General features: G+C 40.2%; 2 protein-coding genes across 2 annotated transcripts; one reads left to right on the top strand and one right to left on the bottom strand.

The window, feature by feature from the left end:
- The first annotated feature begins 737 nt into the window (after positions 1-737).
- On the top strand, positions 738-7,791 carry cilp (cartilage intermediate layer protein, nucleotide pyrophosphohydrolase). Its single transcript, XM_034116563.1, has 8 exons — positions 738-807; positions 1,606-1,776; positions 2,515-2,784; positions 2,952-3,131; positions 3,252-3,557; positions 3,697-3,805; positions 3,923-4,071; positions 4,236-7,791. Exons 2-8 carry the CDS (start codon positions 1,710-1,712, stop codon positions 6,593-6,595), a joined length of 3,441 nt encoding a protein of 1,146 aa, XP_033972454.1. The 5' UTR covers positions 738-807; positions 1,606-1,709; the 3' UTR covers positions 6,596-7,791.
- Positions 6,904-11,798, bottom strand: eif3jb (eukaryotic translation initiation factor 3, subunit Jb). The gene is made up of 8 exons (XM_034116564.1): positions 11,667-11,798; positions 11,428-11,516; positions 9,544-9,598; positions 9,317-9,420; positions 9,120-9,216; positions 8,523-8,693; positions 8,332-8,405; positions 6,904-8,040 (listed from the first exon to the last, which is right to left on the bottom strand). Exons 1-8 carry the CDS (start codon positions 11,677-11,679, stop codon positions 7,912-7,914), a joined length of 732 nt encoding a protein of 243 aa, XP_033972455.1. The 5' UTR covers positions 11,680-11,798; the 3' UTR covers positions 6,904-7,911.
- Positions 11,799-12,430: the final 632 nt, after the last annotated feature.

The raw sequence follows: 12,430 nt of genomic DNA, 5'->3' as shown, positions 1-12,430 counted from the left end.
CTATGTGATTGCAGACGTTGAGAATGGCCTCAGGCAAATCACCCGGCAGTGTTACAACATGTATACATAGAAAGAAAAAACGAACTATTTGAGCATTTCCCTCAAATCAAATTAGATTTGTTTTTCTATCTGTGTACTTTAAAAAGAGAAGTTTTTTAAATGTTTAAATCATTTGAATAAATCACACAACCAGTCCCCTCTCTATTACAGGCGGTCTAAACTAAGTTTGTAATTTATTGCTGTCAACATACCCTATGTTTCCTAATCATTAAAAAAATAAAAAAATAATCAAGAACCAAATGTATATTTGAATGTTCAAGTCTGATAGTGTTTTATTTCAAACAACTGACCATAACTAAGGCATATTGTAATGCTAGTATAATATACTGGATCTTTTTTTATCAGGCTATATTCTGCATGCACAGTACAGACAGAGAGCAGAGGAGAAGAGCCCCTCTTTACTCAATCAATCACCATTGATCTCAAATATGGCAGTGGGGGTCTATTTATTAACACCAGCAATTGTAATTGAGACCCCCTGACTGTCCTTCTTTCATACGTAGTACTATTAAAAAACCATTGGGTGTCATGGTTGTACAATGAAGGTGATAAATCATGAGGATAAAAGTGTAATCAAAAGACAATGTGGCTCGATGCCAAGAGGAGGGAGGGCTGCTGGAGCAGGGAGGTATAAAAGAGACAGGGAGGGAGTGAGTCCAACCAGAGTGAGGAACACAGGAGGACAGAGAAATATAAGGAAAGAGTAAAGAAGGACATTTCTATACAGAAAGTGCACTCGACAAGAAGGTAAGGAAGAAACAGTTTATTAAATGAACATGTGTTTATATCAATCTGCAAACCATGTACTTTAGAATAATTTAGAGGATTATCACAATCTGAATTCAATTGATATATGTTTAAAGATGTTATCAGAAAATAAATAGATGTTTTACATTAAAAGTAAGTTGCAAGCAGACCTAACATTTGAATTTCAAAACCTGTATTTTGTAATATTTGTATTGTAAATGATGTACAATACATTTAAATCAGATGTCTTTTGGTAATCGGCGTATCAGCCAATAACCTTTATTGGGATAACTGCACTCAATCTATTGCATGTAACCCATGCTGCCTAAAAAAGCAAAGGGGACTGATCATTCTACCATGTACATTTGTTGCAAGTCATTTTTATTTGAAAGCTGAGAGTGTACAAATGCAAACCGTGTGTGTGTGGGTGTTTGGATTGTTTAGCCAGTGTTTCATCTGTGGATGCAGAAATGTTTGAGTGCTCCAGTGACAAATGGTGATGGCTAACACAGATGTGAAATCTGAGTGGGGGTTTCCGTAGGAACATGTTTTTCCTCTCAGATTGACGAATATGATTGAAATTACTCTTAGAGAAACAGATAGTTCATACTATAGGTGAACTATTGAAGTGTTACTATGTAAAGTAAAACACTTGTGTTTTTATAACGAATAATTCATTGACTCGTATCTACAGGTATGTAAGGCATGTGTTGAGTTAATTCAAGTAGAGTTAAATGCAACATTGATTATTAGTTTGTGTTATGTTTTACCATCTTTTTATCTTCATTGTGCCATCAGCGAGGCTCTGTTGCTGGACTCTATTTTCTGTGGAGCTCCTGGTGTGAAACGCGCATTAGGAGAGGTGAAAGTTCAAGAGTCGGACGTAGAGGCAGTGTGTGAAAATGTCAATGAGGCCTCTTCTTCTTCTCATCCTGGGAATCACCACAGCCACTGGTGTCACAGCTCAAGGTGGGTCAATCAACAATACCCAGTTGTTTTTGGCACATAGCTACCAGAAAACACAGAACCCTCCAAACATAGGTTACAGAAATGTAAAAAAACAAATGGGGACATTTAAAAATGTATACACAGACACATTGCACTAAGATGTAGGAGTGTGAACAATGAGAGGGCCTGGCTGATAAAAACAATAATGTACAGTCAAAGTAAATGTTAATGTGTGTTTTAGTGAATGTAAAATTCAGTCTGACCAGGTTTTCTCAATCAGTATCAAGGCTTGTCAGCCTTTATGTTCAAAACAGCTGCATTTGAAGATCAGTTTGCTTTGATATTACAAATACATGGCACTGCACCAACTGCAACAAACTCGAAAAATGTCAGGTTCGTAAAACATCTCTCTGGAACTCAAACAATTTCTACAACTTAAGGTTAGAACTGGGAGGTTAAAACTTTGATAGAGAAACATTTTACTGACTTTAGAAATGTGACTAAAGTAAAATGCTACTCACGAAATGTTGAGGTAATGACAACAATAGTGCATTGTCAGATAATAATGTAATGCATGGTACAAAAAACCTTTGAGATACATCCAAGACATTTGTGCAGGATCATGGAGAAGAGACAACAAAGAGTCGATCCCTTCAGAGCACCACACTGATGGTTACTTTTATTTGAAATTAAAACAAATATGTAATTTTTTCTGTTTATTTGAGCGACATTCCTAACAGGTTTCTGTACTCTCTCCAGACAACCATGAGTGGACGACATGGTTCAATATTGATCACCCCGGAGGCCGTGGAGACTATGAGCAGCTGGAGGCCATTCGTTTCTACTACCGTTCCCGAGTGTGCCAGACCCCCCTTGCAATCGAAGCCAGAACCACTGAATGGGTCCCAGCCCGTGAAACTGGGGAGACGGTGCATGCAGACCCCACTGTGGGCTTCTGGTGCCTCAATGAAGAGCAGGGTCCTGAACGCAACTGCTCCAACTATGCAGTCCGTTTCCTCTGTCCCAAAGGTCAAACATCTTTTTATTCCACAACTTTAGTATTCTTTTAGTCACCAAAAGTTAGTGTCCGTTTTAAAGCAGGACGATACAGTCTAAATATTTTGTCTGAAAAGTCTGATTTATAGATTTGCCGTTGATACACGTTTGACTGTTTGTTGTGCTCTCTTTTCCAACAGATGACAGTGTAAACATTCAGGGTACCTGGGGACGGTGGTCAGACTGGAGTGCATGCCCGGCCCTCTGTGGTCAGGTGGGACTCCAACAAAGATCCAGAAACTGCGAATCTAGCTCTGTACCTTGCAGTGGACCTAAATTGGAAGCGAAACCATGCGATGGACCTGAGTGCCCTGAAACAGGTGCGCCAGCCCTGGTTTAGTCAGACAAACCCATCATTTCAATTGTCATTTAATTTATCTTTAAATCTAAGAGACACAGCATTCACAGAATGGCTAACCTTGTGTTACTCTTCTCTTTAGATTGCACCCTGCAATGTGGGATGGGGAAGGTGAATGCTGAGTGTGACGCATGCATGTGTGAAGAGCACATCCTGCTGGGGTCTGTTCGAGGTGCTGGAGGTCTCACAGCTGAAGGGGCTACCCTCCTTCGCAATGGGAAACTCCTTACCCTTAGCAACCACAACGGGCATTTTCGCATCCCTGGTATCTGCCCTGATGGCAACACCACCATAACTGTCACTCTGCAGGGTCACGCCCCCTTCAGCGTTGTTGTGCCTTACAGTGCTGAACGCACCTCTGTCCTAACTATCCAGCTAAAAAGAACAGGTACACAATAAACACTATTCACACTAAAACATTTGATTGCTGTTCACCAAAATGTTCATTTTGAACTGCCTACTACTGATGAGTTGTTAAGCATGCAAGGGAGATAATAGTTAATGTTATTTGATCATCAATTTTTCAGAGAAGCTTCATGTTTTGAGCAACCTTGAGAGCAAGGCCAGGAGGCAGGGACAAACGGCCGCCTTCTGCTGCAAAGTGGCGGGAACACCACAACCCGACAAGTACCAATGGTAGGACTTATTATAGTGAGATTATAGTACACATGTTATTGAGTCACATACATGCATCTTCTGTCTGAATTATATGGTATACTGAACACGTCTCTTTGTTTTTGTGTGAACCAACAGGTTTCATAATGAGAGTCTCTTGGAGAAACACTCTGAGAGCACCTTGGTCCTAAGAAACCTGCGTCTTGAGCAGACTGGGGAGTACTACTGCAGAGCCAGTGGTTCCTCTGGGGCTATTAAGACCAAACCAGCTACACTAAAAGTCTTAGGTGTGTTCTTAATAAATTGATGAACACAAATTAAATATGCAGGAATGTAAATAAATATACTGTGAGGATTGAGTACAGTAACATAAATTATTGTTCGTACTGCATTTTAACTCATAGAGATTGCAGTATGATCAAACTAAATCATAATTTTGATTTTTACACAGGTTGGGATGAGCACTCATGTAATCCTCTGCCCGAATCCCACCTCATCCGCCTTCCACATGACTGCTATCAAAACAGCACAGACTCTCTCTACTACAATGTGGGCAAGTGCCCCTCAAGTACATGTTCTGGACAGCTTGACAATGGCATCAGGTGCAAAGACAAAGTCACTTACTGCTGTGGTGTCAAAAAGATGGAGGCGAGGCAGCTAACATGCCAGGGCTACCAACTGCCTACCATGGTCGTGACTGAATGTGGCTGCCAGAAATGTGTGGACACCAAGGCCATTGTGCATGGTAGGGCCATTGCTGCAGACAATGGTGAGCCAATGAGGTTTGGCCATGTCTTTATGAATGGAGTTCGAATCAGCCGCACAGGATACAAAGGTACCTTCTCCATCCAGGTTCCTCCAGACACAGAGAGGCTAGTCCTGACTTTTGTGGACAACATGCAGAAATTCATCAACACGACAAAGGTACTTCCATTTAACACTAAAGGAGGGGCTGTTTATCATGAGATCAAACTTCTCAGAAAGAAAGCCCCTGTTACTATCAGCTCTACAGAAATCAACACTCTGGAGCTTGGGGAGGCGGAGGGCCGGGAGGCAATGGTTCAAATCCAGATTCCTCCCTATTCCTTTTATACAGAAAGGGGAGAAGTCTTTACTGGTAAAGTAAATGCCAGCGTAACGTTCCTAGACCCTAGAGACGTCTCCACAGCTGCTGCAGCTCAAAGTGATCTCAACTTTGTAGGAGATGAAGGAGATACCTTGCCACTGAGAACCTACGGGATGTTCTCTGTTGACTTTAGGGGGGAGGAAAACAATGAGCCCCTGAATGCAGGTGAAGTGAAGGTGTTCCTGGATTCAGCCCAGGTGAAGATGTCCGAGCACCTCAACACCATGAAGCTGTGGTCACTGAACCCTGAAACTGGCCTGTGGGAGGAGGAAGGAAGTCTGCAGGTGGAGAAGAAAAGAAGAGGCAAAAGGGAGGAGAGAACGTTTCTGATTGGCAACATGGAGATCAGAGAGAGACGTCTTTTTAACCTGGATGTCCCAGAGAACCGCAGGTGTTATGTGAAAGTGAGGGCCTTCCGCAGTGAACGCTTCATGCCAAGTGAGCAGGTGGAGGGAGTTGTGGTGAGTCTTATCAACATGGAGCCAACAGCTGGCTTCTCCACTAACCCACGTGCCTGGGGCCGTTTTGATAGTGTAATCACTGGCTCCAATGGGGCATGTCTTCCTGCCTTCTGCGATGAACAAAAAGCTGATGCTTACTCTGCCTATGTCATGGCGAACCTTGGAGGAGAGGAGTTGGAGGCTGTGTCTTCTTCTCCAAAACTCAATCCCAACCTCATTGGAGTTCCCAAGCCTTATCTGGATAAGATGAACTACAGAAGGACTGACCACGAAGACCCCAGAGTGAAAAAGACTGCATTCAGCATTAATGTGGCAAAACCAGGTTCCAACGCTGCAGAGGACAGCAACGGACCAGTGTACGCGTTTGAGAAGTTGAAAGAATGTGAGGAGGCCCCATTCAGTGCGGCACACTTCCGTTTCACAAGAGTAGAAGGAGACCGTTATGATTACAACACAGTGCCCTTCAATGAAGATGACCCAATGAGCTGGACCGAGGACTACCTGAGCTGGTGGCCTAAGCCAATGGAATACAGAGCCTGCTACATCAAAGTCAAAATCAATAGCCCACATGAGATCAATGTGCGGTCCCGCAACATGGGTGGCACCCACCCAAAGACTGTAGGCCAGCTGTATGGACTCCGAGACACTCGCAGCATCCGTGACATGGAGCAGGCAAAAATGTCAGCAGTGTGCCTGGAGTTCAAGTGCAGTGGGATGCTGTATGATCAGGAGCGTGTAGATCGTACCCTGATTAAGGTTATTCCACAAGGAAGCTGTAAGAGAGATAATGTCAACACTATTCTTCAGGAGTATCTGGTCAATCACCTGCCCCTAGCTGTCAATAATGACACCAATGAGTTCACCATGCTAGGACCTCTTGACCCCCTTGGACACAACTATGGCATTTATACGGTGACAGACCAGGACCCCCGCACAGCCAAAGAAATTGCACTTGGACGCTGTTTTGATGGCACCTCTGATGGTACATCTCGTGTCATGAAGAGCAATGAAGGTGTTGCGATGACGTTCATCTGTGGAGATCGTGAAGTGTCAAGCCCTAGTGTCTTCCAGGCTCTGCAGAATCCTCAAGGTCAGACAATAACGAGTGTTGTGAGAGGAGAGGGCCGACAGAACCGACGCCGGCAGAGGGCCAATGCACCTCGCAGCAGCAGCAGACGTAGCACCAGAAATCCTACAGGACGGCGTGCCAAGACCACGAGCTAAACACTAAAAAAAGGCTGCTACTAAGATAGGTAGATAGGGTTAACCTTACTTTTTGATTAATGATATATTGAATATCCTTTCCAATTAATTGAATATGTAACTATAGAAAGTCTGTCTGGCATCATCTTCATGAGGAATAATTGCATTGTTTTATCTTAAATGTTCACCTGTACTGTGGTAAATATTTACTTGAAACTGTAAATAGAGTATTTATTACACATGCCTTAAACATAGTAATCACAGAGCTGTGTTATTGCATTCATTTCTTTCCTTGATTTTATAAACAAGAACAAGAACACAACCTATTGTTTTGACCAGTGATTTATTAAATTAGATGCTTATAAAACACTGCAGATGCTGTTTCTTCCACATTGTGTATATCCAATTGTCCATGTAACATTGAAATTGCTTGAAAAAGAAACATATGCCCCTTCAACAAACTGTAGCCCGTATGAAGACATAAGGGGTGAAGCCCATAAGCCCCCGCTCCTCATCACACTTGATACAAGCCTGCAGAAGCAATGATTAGGAGACCAGTCGTAGCAAGTTAATCCACTAGCCTGATCCATACTTTTCCTGCATTAGTAGAATTCAAATTAGTCAATTACATTGGTCATGCACAAAAAATACCAAAGTACTCTTTGCTTCACACTTAAGGATATTTCAGAGAATGGCTGTGAGGTTTTAAAGTCACATTTATTATACGTGTCTATCCCTTTTACTTTACATTGAAAGTCGTGTGCTCTCTGTAAAATTACAACTACTTACATGTTGTCAGTCTCAAAATCATCCACAACTCAACCTTCCAGAGATAAAGATGAATAATTGTTCTGAATTTGGCAAGTTATAGATACTATATACTTTCCTGTAAGAATACCATCCACAGGTAAGCGAGACCTAGAATATATACATTCTGCTTGAAGAATTAGCATAGAACCTTGTGTTTCTATGTCACGTTACTTATAACTGCAATACTGTATCTGATATTTTGACAAGAGCAACATTTAATAAGAAAAATTAGCCCTGCAAAAGTCAGACCACAGCAGTTACAATGTATTCTCTATTGACGCTGGGTCACCCAACAGATTATGCGTGATGTGAGTCGAGGCTGAATGAGACAGAAAAGGCAATTCCATATGTATTAAAGAGTTGGTGAGATTGGATGCTCCCTGGTAAAGTCCCTCTGGTCATAGAAGCAAAATGAAGGGGGCAACACATAGTTCAGATTTTCCAGGATGGCACTGGACAGCACAAGAAGGTACAGCTGCATTTCTGAGGGTTGGGAGGGGGAAAGGGCAGAGGTGGTGGAGCCAGTGTCACATGAAATCCTCATAGTCTTGGGCGTAGCCACCATCAAACTCTCCATACTCCATGTCATCTCTCAGCTGTGCTTTCAATCCGCCTCCAGCTACAACCCCTTTCTTCTTCTTCTTTCCTTTGTTTTGCTGTAAAGGCAAATAGGTAACTTTAAACAATGTCATTTTAATACAACTAGGCATTTAGGACTTTCTTATAATCTTGAATTCTCTAAATCAACCTTGCAAACACAATTGTGCATGTTACATATCAGCATTAAGTTAACACATAAACTGTAGAAACCACACAAATGTTTAACGACCAACCAGAAGTGGCATAACGCAGTTGATTTCTATATTGACTTTGAATGTGCAAAGTGAACAGCACCCCCTACTGACTATAAACTACACATCAGAAATCACAAGAATGAAGACACTCACCTTTTCTTGTTTCTGTTTTTCACTAAGTAGGGCTGTCAGGGAATTACTGACTTTCTTCAAGTCTTCTATTTCCACTGTTAGAAGGAGAAAGAAAAAAAGTTAAGCCTGCAATGATTCTAATGTAAGTTACAGATACAGTAATAAAGAGATATAATCAAATGAAAAACATTTGTACAAGATGTTGTTCTTACATGAAATACAGAGTTCCCGAAACAAAGAATCCAAGAAATTTGAATAATGCACAGATGTTTCAAACTGGGATATCTTTTCCTTCAGCTTGTTTTCAAACTCTGTAAAGTCTTCTTTGGAAGATGGACACATAGCGTCGAGCCCAGTGACACTACTTGCAGTGCTGCTGACACCTGGGAAAAAAAGGGCATACAGAGTCACAGATGCAAAGCCATACTTGTGTTCATGTATTGGAACTGTATTATTACTGTTTTAACTATATGCTCAAGGGTGTAAATGGAATTCAGCAATTATTATTCTGTTCCTATTGTGACAATTCAAAATGCTGCATAACACCAGAATACAAGCAAATTCTAATGTAAATGGTTAAAGCAACCAAGGAAGCAATCAAGCATATACTTGAACCATCATAGGCCAAGTTAAACATACAAATACGAACATAAACTACGCACTCTTGTGTATGCAGTAGTGGTGCAATTTCATCATCACAAAAAAAGGAAGTAGTGTGTATTCTGGAAAGCTTTTAAATGTTTGCAATTTAAGATAAAGAGGAGCAGTTACATTTTTCCATTTTTGTCTGAAGGGTGATGATGTCTTACCAAAAGCATCTTTTGCTAGCTCCAAGTCTGCTTCTTCCTGTAATTTCTTCACTCTTAACTTATCTGCAAGTAATTCTTCAGGAGAGAGCTCTTCTTCCTGTAAGAACATATAAAGTCAAAAGGAAAACAGTATTAAGAGATGACAGACGTTTGTGAATGATAAAACTGTTAAAGCCATGAGGATAAAAAAAACTCACATTTTCCTCCAACTCTTTCATCTTCTCCTCCTCTTTTTTCCTTAACCGGTTTTCTTTCTCTTTGATCTTCTCACTCAACTTTTTTTTTTCAGAAACCTTTGCCTCTGAAAATGTTAATGATGGAATAAGACCACATGTGAATTTGCTGTGAAAGCAGACAACTATGCCACTTATTAGCATATAATGTAAAGGGATTTAAAATAACGAAGAGGAAATTAAATACATACCTTTTTTCATCGCTGCCCTTTTCTCCTTCTCTTCTTCGTCATCATCCCAGTTATCCTGTGAACAAAAAGGTGGGAACATTTTCATTTAAGCATCCAAGTTACACAGGCAACAACACTAGAATAACGTGACTGTTAAAAAATCTATTGGAACAGTTAAAAAGATTATATTACCCATTTTAACAATGTAAATTAACTTTTCGTATAGCACACAAACAGTACATCCCTTAGACACCATCAAATATATACACAAATCAGAAAAATTGCAGAAAATAGCCATAAACATCCTTAATTTTACAAATAAGCCTCACTAACAAAAAATACCCATGTTCCTAATAATTCAAGTACTGCATAATGAGGCGTTCAGATCGGTTTCCAGCCTAAACCAATGTAACTACACAATATGTACAGTTCACGGGCATTTATGCAAGAAAAGCATGCAAAGCTGGGTGAGTCGAGGTTCATTCTTATCAATATAAAACTCAATTTCAGTGAGATCAGATTGTATTTATATGATTTTATTATCAAATGGATGAATCTACTAATAACTCAAGTTTGTTTAAAAACATTTAAAGAATTGAGTGCTAATATAAAACTGTAGTGGGGACATTGGAAATATTATTATTTGACGTGTTGTTTTGAATGTATTATTATAAATACTAGGATATGAAATAATTGTTAATAGTTACAATAACAGTCCTACTTGGCACAGCCCTAAGCAAATTCCAATTGTCCTAGGGACTGATGCAACGCCCAAGTTAAAACATGTAATTAAAGTCTACAAATAAGTCAGTGTTGTAATGCGCTACAATATCCACATAATCATTGTTAATCACTTAAATCCACCCTTTACTTATACGTAATAACTCAATTGGTATAATGGAACGGAGGCTATTGTATTTGAGCTTACAGTAAATGCAATAACACATTAATACAATCCACTTGAAATTACAAAATAATATATTTTGTACAATAACAAGTTATGTCAGTCCCTGACTTGACCACAGTTTGAGCTATAGAGGACATTGACTCATCAGTGTCTTTAGCTTGGGAACCATATGTGACAGAAAACTGAACAATTGAAGAGGCCTCTACCAGCACTTTCCCTAGGTCAATTATCAGAGGTTTCTCGACAACAACCATCACGACATACAGCTAATAACCACCTGAAAAGCAGCTATGCATCGAGTCTCATACCATCTGCCTGTTGTCAAGTTCTAGAAAGTTCTAGGCCTCGTCCTTGCCTTGAGTTGAGTCATCAACTAGGATGATGATAACATCTCATTGTGGCTAAAGTTGGTTAGCTCGCTAACAGCCATATGTTGGATGAAACTCAGGCATCCGGGAGAAATTATAATCTCCTGTAATCATGTAATGCAACACACTTTGGGCAACGATGACATCACTGTCAATATCATCCACAAAGGGACTCTAAAGCCCTCTATCGTCGAGGTTAGCTAAAGCTCATTTTCATAGCGAACTGATAGCTAGCTGAGTGGCCCGGTAAGAGGTTAGCTACGTTATCTGAATTTAGCCCGTATATCCAAGATTAACATTGCTTATTCATATCGTACAAACAAAGGCAAATACAATTAAGGGTCCATTAATCCGTTTTAATCCACAATCGTTTACTGACTGGTGAACATTTACTTGTGACAACGGTGCTTTAAGGCCATATGGAAGCCGAGTTATCAGGCTAACGGTAGCTAACAGACTGACTGATGGAGCCACATGAGTTAGCCTCCGTTAGCACAAAGCTAACTCAGGACGGAAGACTGACAGCAGCCTGACATGAAGCATGGCACCGCCGCTAAAACACAACGTTAGCGTTAACAACAGTAACGGCGAAACTGATTTGAACTTAAATCTCAGCTTTTTTTCCTTTACCTTAACGTCGTCTTCATCGTCTTCGCCTTCCCATTTGTCAACCACTGCCGCCTTTTTATTCGGCTCCTCCGGCTCGAAGGTTTCAGCGTCTGTAAAACCACAACATGATCTTCGTTAGTGCAATCCACATCTAACGACTGAGTTTGACAATAACGGGTAAAGCGTGGGGTTTGTAAATCAACGACTGTGACAAGCGAATGATGAACAGTTAGCTATCCTTCATAACTTAAGTTGCTCACCCCAGTCCGCCATGTTGGCTGTGTTGGTTGTGTTTGACAGGCTCGCAGTCAGTCAGTGCGGCAGCCCGTTGGTTCACAAACAGCTCCCACCTTCTGGACGTCACTGATCCTGTGACCTGGCTGCTTCCCTGGGCTTCTTCATGCGACTGGACACTGATATGGCAGGCCGGGTAATCACATTTTAAACAATTACATATAACCCATTTAAGTATTTTCGAATCAATCCCATTCTAGGTTTTTGTTTATTCAGAGTAACTGTATTCCTCCTCCTCCTCCAACAGATGTTACAGCAAAGTATAGATAGAGAAAACATTGTTATAACACTATTAAATAAAAAGGCATGCACATAATATTTGAAATACAATTATTAAAATGTACAGAAGTACACATTTAGGTAGATAAGTAGCAACAGTATTTATAGCAGAAAATAAATGTATCTTGTAGTCGTAGATGACGTTTGGTATAACAGTAGTACAACTATATCTACATTACATGTACATTCATAAATGTGATTTATTTTGGGGGAGTGGGAACCAGTTTTTTTAATATTTTCATTAAAACAAATTAACTATATTAAAAAGCAACATCATTTTGTATAATATTTTTAATCATTTTATATATTTACCAATGTATTAGTTTAATTTAAAGTATTAATGTTTGATCATTTGTATTCCTGCTTGGTTGTTACAGAAAACAGAAAAAACACAGACACAAATGCCAAACAAGGCTGATAAAGTGTGGGTTGTTATGGTATTTTTTAAAAA

This window comes from Trematomus bernacchii, unplaced genomic scaffold (assembly GCF_902827165.1).
Source record: "Trematomus bernacchii unplaced genomic scaffold, fTreBer1.1, whole genome shotgun sequence".
NCBI lineage: Eukaryota > Metazoa > Chordata > Actinopteri > Perciformes > Nototheniidae > Trematomus > Trematomus bernacchii.
This window is presented reverse-complemented; position numbering and strand designations above follow the sequence as displayed.

Bases quoted from the DNA above. Each gene is read 5' to 3' on its own strand.
- eif3jb (XM_034116564.1), bottom strand. The intron at 9,599-11,427 runs GTAAAGGAAAAA...TTTTGTTCACAG, and splicing joins ACGATGAAGACGACGTTAAG to GATAACTGGGATGATGACGA. The intron at 8,694-9,119 runs GTAAGACATCAT...TTTTTTTCCCAG, and splicing joins GCTAGCAAAAGATGCTTTTG to GTGTCAGCAGCACTGCAAGT.
- cilp (XM_034116563.1), top strand. From the start codon at position 1,710: ATGTCAATGAGGCCTCTTCTTCTTCTCATCCTGGGAATCACCACAGCC. The intron at 3,132-3,251 runs GTGCGCCAGCCC...TCTTCTCTTTAG, and splicing joins ACCTGAGTGCCCTGAAACAG to ATTGCACCCTGCAATGTGGG. The intron at 4,072-4,235 runs GTGTGTTCTTAA...ATTTTTACACAG, and splicing joins AGCTACACTAAAAGTCTTAG to GTTGGGATGAGCACTCATGT.